The 14,671-nt window shown below is 31.9% G+C and overlaps 2 protein-coding genes across 2 annotated transcripts; one reads left to right on the top strand and one right to left on the bottom strand.

The window, feature by feature from the left end:
• Nucleotides 1–4,302: 4,302 nt before the first annotated feature.
• Nucleotides 4,303–6,130, top strand: LOC102584452 (fasciclin-like arabinogalactan protein 10). Its single transcript, XM_006339386.2, has one exon. The coding sequence runs from the start codon at nt 4,621–4,623 to the stop codon at nt 5,866–5,868; it is 1,248 nt and encodes a 415-aa protein (XP_006339448.1). The 5' UTR covers nt 4,303–4,620; the 3' UTR covers nt 5,869–6,130.
• A 4,474-nt stretch (nt 6,131–10,604) lies between these two features.
• On the bottom strand, nt 10,605–11,593 carry LOC102584122 (enoyl-CoA delta isomerase 1, peroxisomal-like). The gene has a single exon (XM_006339385.2). The coding sequence runs from the start codon at nt 11,544–11,546 to the stop codon at nt 10,800–10,802; it is 747 nt and encodes a 248-aa protein (XP_006339447.1). The 5' UTR covers nt 11,547–11,593; the 3' UTR covers nt 10,605–10,799.
• Between the last annotated feature and the right edge of the window lie 3,078 nt (nt 11,594–14,671).

Genomic DNA, 14,671 nt, shown 5'->3' with positions numbered 1-14,671 from the left:
GTTTGAGCGTAGGGACAAAATAAATTGATTTTTTAATAAAAAAAAATTATAATTTGAAGTTGGAAGAGAGTTTTGGAAAATGATTTCCTTAAGTTTTGAAGGGAAGTCATTTTCCTTAAATTTGAGGAAAATGAATTGATTTGAAAAACATTTTCCAAAACATTTAACCCAACCAAACATGAGAAAATTAGACTCTCTGCCAAACACACTTACACACCCATAGTGTTGTTTCACATATGAGTGCGTGGACACAATCTTGTGATTCAAGAGTTTGCTGGAGTTTCAAAACCAAGAAAAGGTTCTAAGTAGGGGTGTCAAATGGATGGGTCGGTTGAAATTAAATATATTAAAATGAGGTGAAATAGAAATTAGGTTGGATCCTGATCCGCCTAAGATTACCTTGGACTGCAATAGGATTAAAAACACGTTGGGTCTTGATTCGTCCAATTTGATCCGCTTAATCTCAATAATTTTAATTTTTCCTTGTTATTTAAGTTTTATAACCGCAATTTGAATTTCAATTAAATATAATTTTAAAAAAAAGTTACACATGGATAGATAAATTCTAAAAGATATATAATAGATAGTAATTTATTTCTTTAATATAGGAATATACATTATATCAATGCAAATAAAAAGTTTTAAAACGGGTTGAAATTAAAGATTAAATTGGACTCAATTGAGAATTCTCTTAAAATGGGTTAGGACTTAAATGAGTTGAGATTGAACTCAATTCAAATTAGTATAAATTATAGGAACCACATATTATAAGTACTAAATAACATCCTATCCCTTCTAGTTTTCTATTTACCAAAAATCCCTTAAAAATGATGTTTGCTGGATACATAGCGTTGTGCACGGGATACATGCGGGATACATTGGTAAATAAGGGGTTTTTGAAATTTTTGAAATAAGTATGGATAAATGGATATTAAAGTAAGTAAAGGAATGTAGTTAAGTAATTTGTCCTTCAAATTATTATGAGTTCAACCCTTAAAATTATGGACGGATTGGACGAGTTACCTACAATTGAGCTCAATTTTGACACCTCTAGTTCTAAGGGTTTAAAATTTGTTGGATTTCAAAATCAAGAAAGGATTCATAATATTCAAATATTTATAAGTTCAAAACTAAGGAATGATTCATGAGGTTCACATTTTCTCGAGTTTTAAAATTAAGGAAGAATTCATAAAGTTCAAATTTTTAACAATTCAAAAAAAAATGTAATGATTTATAGGGTTTAATTATCTGCCAATATTTCAAATCCAAGAAATAATTCACGTCTAAACGTTTATAAATTCTTTTATATTTACAGTAGAATTTTTTTTATCCAAACTTTATTTTCACATTAAAGTATAACTATTTTCCTATTACTTTTTAAACAATGGCTAAAAATTTCATAACAAGCTCGAAAAGTGATCGTACGACCTAATTTTACCATGATTTTTTAACAAAATGGTAGAAATATTTAGCCCTAGTCTATCTCTGATTATTGGTAGTATCATGATTCATGGGTTCTACAACAAACAAAAATGGGAAAATTATATGAAATAGCAAACTATTGATTCAAATTAAATGCTAGAACCATAGTTTATTTTAATTGTAATTCGCAGCAAACATCCCTTTTTATTGCCATCTGATTCGGTATACAATTAGCCATTTTTGATATACAATTAGCCATTTTATACATTTCGGTATAAAATATATAAAATGCGTTTGTGTTTGTATAAAGGGAGAGAAAGTTATACAAGTACAAATACATATATTTTCGTCCTATACACTTATAAAGTTATAATTATACAAATTACAATGTACAAATGAATTTATACAAAACTGAACAATTTGTATAAAATTAGATGTTTGTAGCGAATTATACAAATCAAAAACTCCATAACACATAAAATTTGCTATGGAACACAATTATGCAAATTATAGTTATAACATACAAATATGATTTTTATGTTTGCTATATGTGAAAGTTGCTCAACAAAAAATGATGAAGCATATGGGTCTTAGGAGGAGGATCCAATAAGCCCCATTTGGGCGATTCCAAAAATTTATGGGGATTTTATGTCACAATAGCGCAGGCTCATTTATGGGAAAGTTAAGGATATAGATCTCGGGTCATCCACACAAATATTTTTAGAGCAACTTTTACATATAGCAAACACAAAATTCATATTTGTATGCTATAGCAAAGTTTGCATAATTGCGCTCCATACCAAACATAAATATGTATATTTAGCTATACATATACAAAAGAAAGCAATTGTATAATCTGATTTGGTATACATATACAAAAAAGATCAATTGTATAAAGTGAGTGAGCGAGATCTGGGAGAGGGGAGAGAGGGGAACGAAAATATATGTATACATACAATTTTCACGCATTTTATACATTAGCGTTTTTGTATAAAGTGAGAGAGGCGAGTGAAAGAGCGAGATATGGGAGAGTGGCGAGCGAGATCTGGGAGAGGGGAACAAAAATATATGTATATATACAATTTTCACACATTTTATACATTTGCGTTTTTGTATAAAGTGAGAGAGGCGAGTGAGAGAGCGAGATCTGGGAGAGTGGCGACCGAGATCTAGGAGAGGGGAGAGAGGGGAATGAAAATATATGTATATATACAATTTCCTCTCACTTTATACAAACACAAACACATTTTATACAATTTGCGTTGTTTGTATAAAGTGAGAGAGACGAGTGAGAGAGCGAGATCTGGGAGAGTGGCGACCGAGATCTAGGAGAGGGGAGAGAGGGGAATGAAAATATATGTATATATACAATTTTCTCTCGCTTTATACAAACACAAAACACATTTTATACACTTGCGTTTGTATAAAAAACATGAGAGGCGAGGAAGAGAACGAGAGTGGCGAGCGAGATTCACCAGGAGAGAGATGAAATAGCAACAGATTTTTAATTTTTGCTTCTCAAATTTATGATTTTCGTCCTTCAATATTTTAAGTAACAAAAAAGTGATTGATAATACCCTTAACATTGGCAAAAAGAATCACAAGGCAAAAAACATCCCAATGTGAAATTCGTAAGACACAAATTATGTTTTACAAGTCATAACTTAGTTCCTACCAAATCTATGATAATAGATGTATAAGTTCAGATTTAGAACCTATAAAATTATATTTTAAAAATAAATTTTTTTACATTTATATCTTGTGAATTAAAATACTACACAACTCAAGCTAGACAAGGCAAATATTTGGCCACACATTTCCATAAAATGAGAAGCAGAGAAAAATAAATTAAAGAACATTAGTTTGATGGTCAAGGTTAAAAAAACACCTTAAAATAGCCGCGATTCATGCAAAAACTTGTATATATCCCATTTAATTGTTTGGTTAATTTTCAAATTTTCTGGTCTTTAACTTTTTTCCTTTAAACGGTCTGATTTAATTTTTATCCTTGTAAATTTAATTTATACTTAATAGAAAATACGTTCTTTAATGATGCGAAAAATAACTTGTAAAATATTATAATGCAAAAATATAAATCTATTCCTCAAAAAAAAAAACTACCTTTTGAGAGGCAAAAACTAATGACCAACACGAAGTAAGGAAAATTGCAAATAATATATCTTTTGGCCATAGTCCAAAGTCAAGCTTCCAGAATCCAGACAATTTCTTGATTGGGAGGGTGAGGGAGATAGGGGCAAAGCACAACTAATTTTTTTGGCACAAGAATAGGTCGAAAAAGTATTGAATAGAGATAATTAGATAGGACATGACTTGTTTGTAGCTTACGAAAATCATGATTTTTGATAGGAGGATATGGAGATATAAAATTAGGATAGACGGTTAATTAGGTACTCGAGTGTTATCTAGTTTTTTCATTATTATTACTCTCTTAATATCTTATTTTTCAATTTTATTATTATCAGTTGTCTCATTTGCTTCAATTATCATATCATTTTTTTGTTGCTACTCTACTTTTCTTTGTTATTTTTAGCACAACTTCTTTATTTCTATATATCTTTTCAATACATGATTTAGATACGTATTACTTGAATCGACAATCTCTTGAAATTTAAACAATCTCTCTTTACAATTATATTGAGTAAGTTATTATTATTATTATATTAAATCCGCTCAAAATTAATTTGGATCAAAATGTATTATGTCAATTTGATATTGAACAATGAATAACATAGTTCTATATCATCGCCTCCAGGTTAAAGACTTTACCAACCGCATTATTATACTTGAAAACTTACTAATAATTGACCTGAATTGCTATATTTTGATGTACCTATGAAAAGGCCAAAACCATACAACCAAAAGATTAAGGACATTTGTGTAATTTTGTGACGATAAAAGAGTTTTAAAGGTAATAATACCGACAATATCAGATATCTCCAGCTGTTGCCCAAATAAAAGTTGAACGGAATTCCCTCACACTCTTCTGTCTCACATGCTATCTATATATTCTTCACTCTCAACCCTAGTTAACTTAACCCTAGTTAACTTAACCATAGTTAACCCTCACTTCTTAACCATAGTCAACCGTCTCCTCCACCAACTTTAATACCACACTTCTTTATTATATATCTTCCACTTTCACTGCGCATTTCACTTCTCTCTTTGCTAACGTACACCATGACTGCACTACACTTCTTCCTCTTCACTCTCTTTACCGTTTCCGTTCATGCACACAACATCACTGAAATTTTGAACCAGTTCCCGGAGTACAGTGTGTTCAACAGTTACCTCTCACAAACTAAACTCGCCGACGAGATTAACAGCCGTGAAACTATTACCGTTTTAGCTTTGCCTAATGGAGCTATGTCTGCTGTAGTCGACAAACATCCACTTTCCGTTATCAAAAATGTTCTCTCTCTTCATGTTTTGCTTGATTACTTTGACGGCACTAAACTCCATAAGATCTCCGACGGCACTACAACTTCTACTACTCTTTACCAAACTACCGGCAATGCTCACGGAAACGTAGGTTCCGTTAACATTACCGATCTTAAAGGTGGTAAAGTAGGTTTTGGTTCAGCTATTCCGAACTCACCGTTGGCGTCTACATATACTAAATCTGTGAAGCAAATCCAGTATAATATCTCTGTGTTGGAGGTTAGTGCTCCGATTATTGCTCCGGGTATTTTGACGGCACCGGCGCCATCTGGTGATTTTAATATTACTGGTGCATTGGAGAAAGCTGGGTGTAAAACATTTGCTTCATTACTTGTCAAATCTGGAGTTCTCAAGACGTATCAAACTGCTATTGAAAAGGGTTTGACTATTTTTGCCCCAAATGATGAGGCGTTTAAGGGAGCTAAAGTTCCAGATCTGAGCGAACTCAGTAGCGCTGATGTTGTTTCATTGTTGCAGTATCATGCTATTCCGAGTTACACTCCTATTGGAACTTTGAAAACGAAGAAGGATCCGATTTCAACTCTAGCTACTAATGGCGCTAGTAAGTATGATTTGAAAGCTTCAACAGAAGGTGATCAGGTGACACTTGACACAGGTGTTGATTCGTCCAGAATCGCTTCCACAGTCATTGACTCTACTCCCTTCTGCATTTTCACCGTCGACAGTGTGCTTCTCCCTGAAGAATTGTACGGTAAATCTCCTTCTCCGGCACCGGGACCAGCTCCGGAAACTTCTCCAACACCAGCACCAACCCCTGCTCCGGAAGCCAGCTCTCCTACTCCAATGATGTCTCCTCCTGCTCCGCCGACTTCATCTCCGGCTGGTTCTCCGGCGGATAGTCCCACTGCAGATTCGGAGAACAGTACGGCGAAGAAGAAGAACGCCGGTAACGTTAACACTCCGGCGCTGCTGAAATCTCTACTCACAGTGTCAGTGTCGGTAATTGTGTCCGTTTATTTGTCCTAGACCGCCATTTTCCGTTTGTTTAATTTAATTTGGGTTTTTGGAGTCATATTTTTATTTGTGACTCGCTTGCAGAGAAGATTTTTATTTAATTTCATTTAATTTTTAAATGTCCTTTATTAGTGAGTGAGCCGTTGAGCCGACTAAAGGGCATTGTTTTTTCTTTTGTTTTCTTTTCTTTTGTTCTGTTGCTGTACTTTGTTTTTATTTTAAATCCTTTTTCTTATTTTTGGTATATAATAATGTTCCACTTGTTGAGTTATTATCAGCTGTTACGCATATCACAGTAAAGCGGTGTTGTAATTGGTGGGTAGTGTCGGTGAGTGTACAGCTAAGCAAATGAAGATAGCATTGGTAAATTGGGCCCACTTTGTGATGGCTATTTGCCTTTTTATATGTGGTGAATAGATGCCGAATATGTGAATAGGGCATATTTATTAGTTGGCATAAACTAAACTCTTTTATAAACAAAAGTTAAATAGCTATAGAAGGTTGTGATTTCCAGAACCTTCTAAAGTTTTGTTGAGTGTACTTCAACGTTAATAGTCACTTATGGTGTTTTTAAACTTGGCTTACCTCCTGTTTTTATTGAGTGTGCAAGTAACATAGATTGTCATAAGATAAATTATCATAAAATTATCTTTACTTCACAAATTTTATGTTTGATGAATTAAATGAAAATTTAAGTATCTATTTGTGTTACACTAAAAAATGGAGAGTAGGGATGTTAGTTGAGATTTAGTGGTGGTAAACAGGTGCGTTGGGTCAAATTTGATCGGATTTAAAATGGGTAAACATAAATGAGGTAACAATTCAATATATCCATATTTCGCTTGGGTAAAAATGAGTTGGGTAAAATTCATGTTGATCCATATTTTCACGAGTAAATAGTACTTTAGAACTTCATAATAAAAATGTTGAAAATACTTTATTTAGTTTTATTGTATCATAAAAACTAAATCCCACATCCGATGCAAAATTTGACTTCCTAATCAGGATTTGAACCACGACTCGGGATCTGACTTTCGACTTGAGATTTGATCTTGACACTCAATTCGGGATCCAACCTTAAATCTTGGGGGATTAGATATACAATTGAGGTGTGAAGGTGAAATTCGAGAGTTGAGACTCGAATCGAGAATCAGGAGTCGAATTTCAGATTTAATATAAAAAATTGATAGTCGAAATTTGAGTTAGAGTGAAAAATTGAGGTGTGAAGGTGAAAAAGTTTTGAAAAATAATATTTACCTTACTTTTTGGAGACCGGGAATAATTATGTTTTTATTAAATTTGTGCAGATGACATAATATCGGGCTTTCATTGTTGTACTTTGTGATTAATGTCTTGAATAATACTCTCTCTGTTCCTAATTACTTATCCACTTTTGAATTGATACATCTATTAAAAAAATAATTAATGGCATAGTGAGTTTACCATTTTACCCCTATTAATTATGAATTGGATGAAAAGTTCTACATTTTTCAAAATAATTAGTCATTTAATTGAGGGTATAATAGGTAAAAAGAATTTGTTCTTTCTTGATTTGTCAAAATAGCCAAGTAATTAGAGATAACTATAAAAGGAAAAGTGAACAAGTAATTAGAGATAGAGGGAGTATGATCTATTCAGTGAGGAGTTTAGGAGAAAATATGACTATCCCGCTCAATTTTATGCTTTTAAGGACTAAGGAGTCATTGGTTTATTGTTTAACTTTTTTTTTGAAAAAAAATAGTATTGACAAAAGGGGCTCTTCAGGTGTTAAACATTTTTGGGTGTTAAGTATTCTTCATCTTTAATCCTAGAAATGGCATGGACAATTTTAAGAGGATGGCGAAGGACTACTACTAGTTCTATTGGGTCTAAGTTTGCATTCTTCCTAGCAATCGTGTTGATGTCAAGTAAATTTAGTAATGGTAAAATATCCTTTGAAATAACTATCAAATTAATCAAAGGGCAATCTATCATATTCTTTTCTCATTTTAGGATTCCTATTTTCTTGGAGATAGTCTCATTTGACTGTGGCTCGCGAGAGAGAATTCTTCTTCTTAACTTAGGGAAAGGGAACCTAGCTTCCTCTCAACGATTTTCCACCTAGCTTATACCTATATTGTTAGATGCGTTAGCTTAAAGATCATTGACTAAGTGTCATCTCAATAAAAATTAGTCAATTAGAAATCAATATTGAGCCTAACCTATATTGTAAGTGGCGCTAGCTTAGTAATCCCTAACTAAGTGTCATCTCAATAAAAACCAGTTAGTTAGAAATCAATATTGAGCTTTTTTTTTGGTTTTCCACCCGGTGTCCGGAGCCCACATTGGAGCTTCGACTAAATCCGGATCGCGCTCTGCAGGGCCCATTCGGGGGTGACGCTCCCAACATGATTTTCTCCATACCCAGGGCTCGAACCCGAGACCTCTGGTTATGGGTGAAACACTTCTACCAGTGCACCACAACCTATGTTGGTAATCAATATTGAGCTTACTAAACCATCTCTATTTAATAAATATCTCTTGAAAATTGAACACTATTAAAAAGATGGAATAAAAATTCTAGTTAAAAAAATATACTAATCTTGAATTCTTAAGTTAAAATTATTCTAAGACAATTTATTTTTACTAGAATGACAATCTTTGGAACGGAGAGAGTAATTAAAAGTGAAAGAATAACCACCCAACCACCGCCACAATACCGCATAGATCTATTTTTACTTTTTGGTGAAGTGTTGAACTCCTAACTATTTTATCAAAATATCCTCAAAGGGACCATCATGGTCTAGTGAACAAAGTTGGAAAGAAGTGGACATGCTTTAGCCATGCATGATGACTGATGGTGCATAGCATGCTTGTTCATTGATTGCTCCACCCACAAAGCTCTTGTATTTGAAGTGACTTGCAATAACTTGTCTTGAATTTACTTAAATATTTTGTAGCAAAAGAAATCAGAACTATGTAATAATACAACAACTTGTCTTGAATTCAGTTAAATGCTAGATGTGGAAGAATTCATAATTAAGCTGCTTTACTATGAATAATAGATCGACTCCATAGCATGCTAAAATTAAAATTGCTGCCTAATTGTTGGTGAAAATAAACTTTCCGTCAAAAATAAATGAATGATAATGTCATTTTTCAAGTTAATATGTTGTTATTTTTAAAGAGATTCAAGAATTTTATTGAATCTTGAATCTCGAATGTAATTGATATACATAGATAAATCTCGCTCACATATCTCTTATACCGGATACATATATCTAGTGTCAGATACATGTATTTAGTGTGATTCACATATATTTGGGATACATAGACAAATCTTGCTTACTTCCTTCCCGTTCTCGCTCGCCTCTCTCCCTATTTCAACGTATCTGATACAAAACAAGTATCTAGAATTCTAGATATATCTAATTTCAAATTTGATATGAAATTATTAATTAGTATGAGAATATGTAATTATTTTAACTATAAGAAGAATTAGTGAATAGAGAAGAAATGTTTGAAAAGATTAAATTGTTTTTCCTAATTTAATCTTATTTTAACCCAATAGATTGATGGGTCATTGTGTATTCAATTCATGGATTAACTTAATAAATAGGTCATAATCCTAATTCCTACCCGTAAAAATACCCACAATTTGGATTGAGTGTATTTCGCCACCCTTAAATTTGACATAATATGTGTCCAACATTCCTAGGGTCGGAATGATGGCAAAAATCCTTCGCAAAGTCATTGAAAAACGAATGAAATTAAGTAATTTGAATTTGAGGAGTCACTCCAAAGATACATAATGTTAGGGGTGTGCAAAAATCGAACCAATTTATAAATCGAACAAAAAAAAGTGTTATTGATTTATTGCTATTGGGTAACTGGGTTAACGGTTTCTTAATGATTTTATAAAAAAAAAAATCCGGTTATCAGTTCGGTATTGGTTATCAATATTGGATTATTGGGTAAACCGATAACCCATTAAGAGTTAAGACTATAGTAATTTACTACTTTTACATATACATACATATTAGTAAATATTAATCTCAATATCTTAATAGTCATGTCTTTGTCATTTAACAATCAATTCATACTTCGCTGTGACTTTGAGTTCACAACTTTACATTATACAAATCGTCGAAACCTAAAGTAAGAACCATATTCTTCTTAATTTCTCTTTGGGAAACACATGTCTAGTTCTTTTCATGTTTGTTATTATTATTTCTATTTTTTGAGTTTTTGTAAAGTTACATTATTGTCTTGTCGTGTCAAATTTATTAGAGAAGTCATATATTTATTTTATAAGCATTTTCTTATTGGTTAAATCAAAAGCCGAACTTTTAAGGAACAAAACCGATAAACCAAAAACCGATAAATAATTATCTTATTGGTTCGATATTGGTTTAGTGTATTTAAAAATAAAAAATTGATAAATCGAACCGATAATACATAAAACCGAACCGAATCGACCGATGCACACCCCTATATATCGTCTTTTCAGTGACTCCTTAAATTTGATTTGTATAGAATTGTGTCATCATTTCGATCCTATCAATATAGTTTTTATTTTCCAATTAGATCATGCCATAATTTCAATTCTACCCATATAATTTCTGAGTAAAATTATATCATCATTTCGATTCTATTCATATAATTTTATTTCTCATATTATAACCTCTTTCGGCCATCAATTCTAGCACTCCACGCATGAACATGTTCCAACCATACTACATCAGATAGATAATACTTAACATTAGATAAAAGGATAAACATTTTAATACATTTTATATTATATAATACTCATAATTCAGTGATACCATACTAATACAAGTAAAAGCGCACACATAATGCCTAAGACAGTAGGATTTTAAAAAAATAAGTGCATTATCAAAGAATCGAACACTGGGTGATAATATTTTTTTAAAATTCGAATAATATAATCCATGAGAGACTGCTCACAGCTTGGCTAGTGTCTTGTTTGCCTCCTCGTCCCCATAATCTCCCACAGTCTCATCAGAACCAAGCGAATTCAGTAGCTCCAAAAATAGCGTTTTCCTACAACCAGCGTACGTTTTCCCATCCCAATTTCTGCTCACCAATTCTTCACCTAACTTAATTGCTGCCTCCACAGTCTCTTCCGCTCCACTATGAGCCGAATCGACAAAACCCATTTGGACTCCCATCTCAGCCGTTACTTTAGCAGCTTTCATCACCACCTCACGCCGAACTGCCGGCAACCCCATTCTGCACTTCACTAAAGCCGAAAACCAAATCGGTATCGGAAACCCAATATCCAGCTCGCTCATGTAGAGAAACCCTCGATCCTTGCGCATCAGGATGTAGTCATGGCAAAGCGCGAAGACGAAGCCGGCAGCGGAAGCGTGACCGGTGACGGCGGCGATTGTTGGCATGGGTAGGGTTATTAGGTCGGAAACGAGACTTCGGAGCTTTCTGGACATGAGTTTTTGGCGGGCTTTGTCCACTAAGGCCCACTTAAGATCGTAACCATTGGAGAAGTATTTGCCTTGGGCTGTGGTAATCAGAGCGGAGGAAGAGGAAGTAGATTCGGATCGGACGCGGCGGAGAGCGGCGGAGATGGAGTCGATAAGGTTGGGATGTAAACGGTGGTCATCGTTGCCGGTTAAAGTTAGGAGGAAGATATTGCCTCTCTTTTCTAATGTGCAAAGCTCTTTGGATTCCATTCTGTGGATGGAAAAGAAAGTGGCTGGACAGTATTAAATTATTATTTATTTTCTCTATTTATTTTTAATTGTTATATTTGGATCTTTCATGATTTGAAAAATAAATAACTAATGTTAATGTCAAAGGTAAAATATAGAAAAATTATCTTGATATATTAAAAGCTCAAAAAAAAAAAAAAAAACTTATTTTTAAAATAATGAACGAATAAAAAAAAAATGAATATTCAATAAGAAATTTTTATTTTTATATTTCAGATTTGTAAAAGTGATTTTCTACCAACACGTTTATTTAGTGAAAGTGGAAATAAATGATCGTCCTACTATTTGGAGTTGGCTCCCCTCCAGTTAGTCTATTGTCCAGTTAGTCCAGTGCATTGCTAATCAAATGACACCTACCTGTCTACTCTTAAATCTTAAGCTCACAATTTACCGTTAAAATCAAAATCAAATCAACTTAATCGGTTTTAAAATTATCAAAACCAAATCAAACAAAATATAATATACATTTATCGGTTTGATGGTTATCGATTTCGGTTTGATTTGGTTCGATTATTCAGTTATTAACTATTCACAAAAATAAAAGAAACAATTCAAAATGTAGAAAAAGTGACAACAATCCATTACAAAACGAAAAATAGTTAGAATGACTTAAATTATTGAACTTTCGATCACTAAATTTACTAATCAATTAAGCTTTAAAATTCACTATATTGGTCTAGAAGGAAGATAACAATAACATCTTCAGTCCCACAAAGAATTGTCATAGACACTCATATACATGAAACTAATAAGATAAATATTTTCATCTTGGACATTTTTGCTTTCAATAAGCAAATTACAAAGAAATTTTAATGAAAATATATATAAGATCTTTAAAGTCGTTTATAAAAACAATATATTAAGTATGTATATTAATAAAATATATGTATATAATTCATCGGTTCGGTTCGGTTTGGTTATTTTTTCGGTAATTTGAATAAAACCATAACCAAACCAAATACTATCGGTTTTCAAAAATCTAAAACCAAACCAAACCAAACCCAAATAAAATTAATATTTTCATAATGTTTTTGTTTAATTATGTTCATTGGTAATCACTTGTTATATTTTGGTATTGAAGAGTAAAATTTTAGTATGTATTCTTTTATTATATTGGGTTGATAAAAAATCAAACTTACAGTATTTTTTGTCTAATTTTTTTATATATAATTTTAATTTTAAATTAATTTAATTTAGCTCCAGAAATTAATAATATCAATTTTTGAGAAGTAAAACATGATAATATTTTGAGACGACGGAAGTCATTTCCATTGTTTCACAGACAATTTTAGCAACTCATCATAATGAATACTTTTTCGACATCGTTTCCCAACAATTAATCCATTATGTCATTGGATTTATGTGTTCCATTTACAAATCTTATGGAGAAGTATTTGGTTGATTAGCTGCAAACTATTTTTGGATGTTTATATCTTACCATATTGGTCAAATCTTGTACCTTTAACCATGGTTTAAGAGTGTGTGTTATTAAATAGATTGTGACCTTAAGATTTAAGAGTAGACAGGTGTCATTTGATTAGCAATGCACTGGACTAACTGGACAATAGGTGTACTGGAGGGGAGCCAACTCCCTACTATTTGTACCAACAAATACATAAATGGACTCATTTTTTTTCCTTAATTTGTATTTTCTTATTGAGTATTATTATTTTGCTCGCTACTTTATTTGTAGGGAGGAGGGGATGTAATACAATAAAATAGGTAAATTTCATAAATAGTCACAATACTTGTGAGTTGTGACTTTGTTCACCAAAATAGTAAGACTACATATTTTACCAACATAAAAAACATAATTATTAGAAAATTTAATATTTCAATAAGTGATAATCTTTTTAATTAATATTTTCTTTTATTTAAATACATACTCAATTAAAATGATCCAATAATCATCACTGTTACTATAATTTTGATTTGCGAAGTCATGATTTTCACTCTAATAATTCAAAATATGAAAAAGATAAGAATATGAACAAATAAAAAAAGTGCATCATCTATGATATACATGCCTAAAAAATAAATTTAATTACATGTATCCCTAGTCCTAAGCTGATCCGCCCCTGATATTGGATAAATCAAATGCAGGAAAACAAAGGAGGATAGCGTTGGAGCAACCAAAGTAATTTGGCAATGTCATATTGTGCTATGGTGTTGGTAGGTACTTTTATGTAAGTTTGGCATACTTGGCCAAAACTGGAATAGTGAAGTTGTTTCGTGAACTAGTTAGGACCGTTTGGCTCCAAGAATACAAGAGAAAAAATTTGAAAAGTGGTGTTTGGTTATATTACTTGGCAAATATACTTATATTTGCCAAGTATCACAAGTTCCCAAATACTAGAAAAAACTAGTATTTGGGCCAAGTTCTAATATTTGGAAATTTAAAAAAAACAAAAATTACCCCAAACTTTTATACTTTATAAAAAAATACCCATTATTTATTAACTCCAACTAATATTTGTTACTACCACATTCGAAAAAGTTTGAGTTCTAATTTGAGTGATAAAATTAAGAATTTGGGGTCAAACGCATGGTAAAATTTCACCAAAAACTTTACCCAAATATGATTTGCCCACAATAGTTGAGAACTTGGGACCAAACGCTAGCTTAAGTTTGGCATATTTGGCGGATTTTGTGCATGTACACTTCTACTAATCTAGTATTTTAAAAGTAGACTTATTATTATTATATCAAGAAAAAAAATTCTCATATTTTATTCTTAACATTAATTACTTATTAATTTTTTTTCTTATTAAGTGTGTTAAAAATGTAACAAATAGAAGTAAATGGAGGGAGTAGTCACTAGTGTTTTCTCTAATTGACAATTATGACAAATAATAAAATTTACTCCATCGTTCACGATATTCCTTGCTTCTCGCAAGAATGACTTCTCGATGGAGGAATAGAAGCGCTAATATTAAAATATACTCTCATTAGTCCATATAAAGTAAATTGTTAGAAACATTTTCATAATTTAAAATAAATAAATTATTTAAAATTCAAAAAAAAAGATTAAAACTTTTTTTCTTCATATTTATTAATATCAAATTTGATACAAAAATACCTTTCGC

The sequence above is a fragment of the Solanum tuberosum genome, unplaced genomic scaffold (assembly GCF_000226075.1).
Source record: "Solanum tuberosum cultivar DM 1-3 516 R44 unplaced genomic scaffold, SolTub_3.0 scf00010, whole genome shotgun sequence".
NCBI classification, from domain to species: domain Eukaryota; kingdom Viridiplantae; phylum Streptophyta; class Magnoliopsida; order Solanales; family Solanaceae; genus Solanum; species Solanum tuberosum.
Note: the sequence above shows the minus strand (reverse complement) of the source record. Positions and strands in the feature narration are given on the sequence as shown.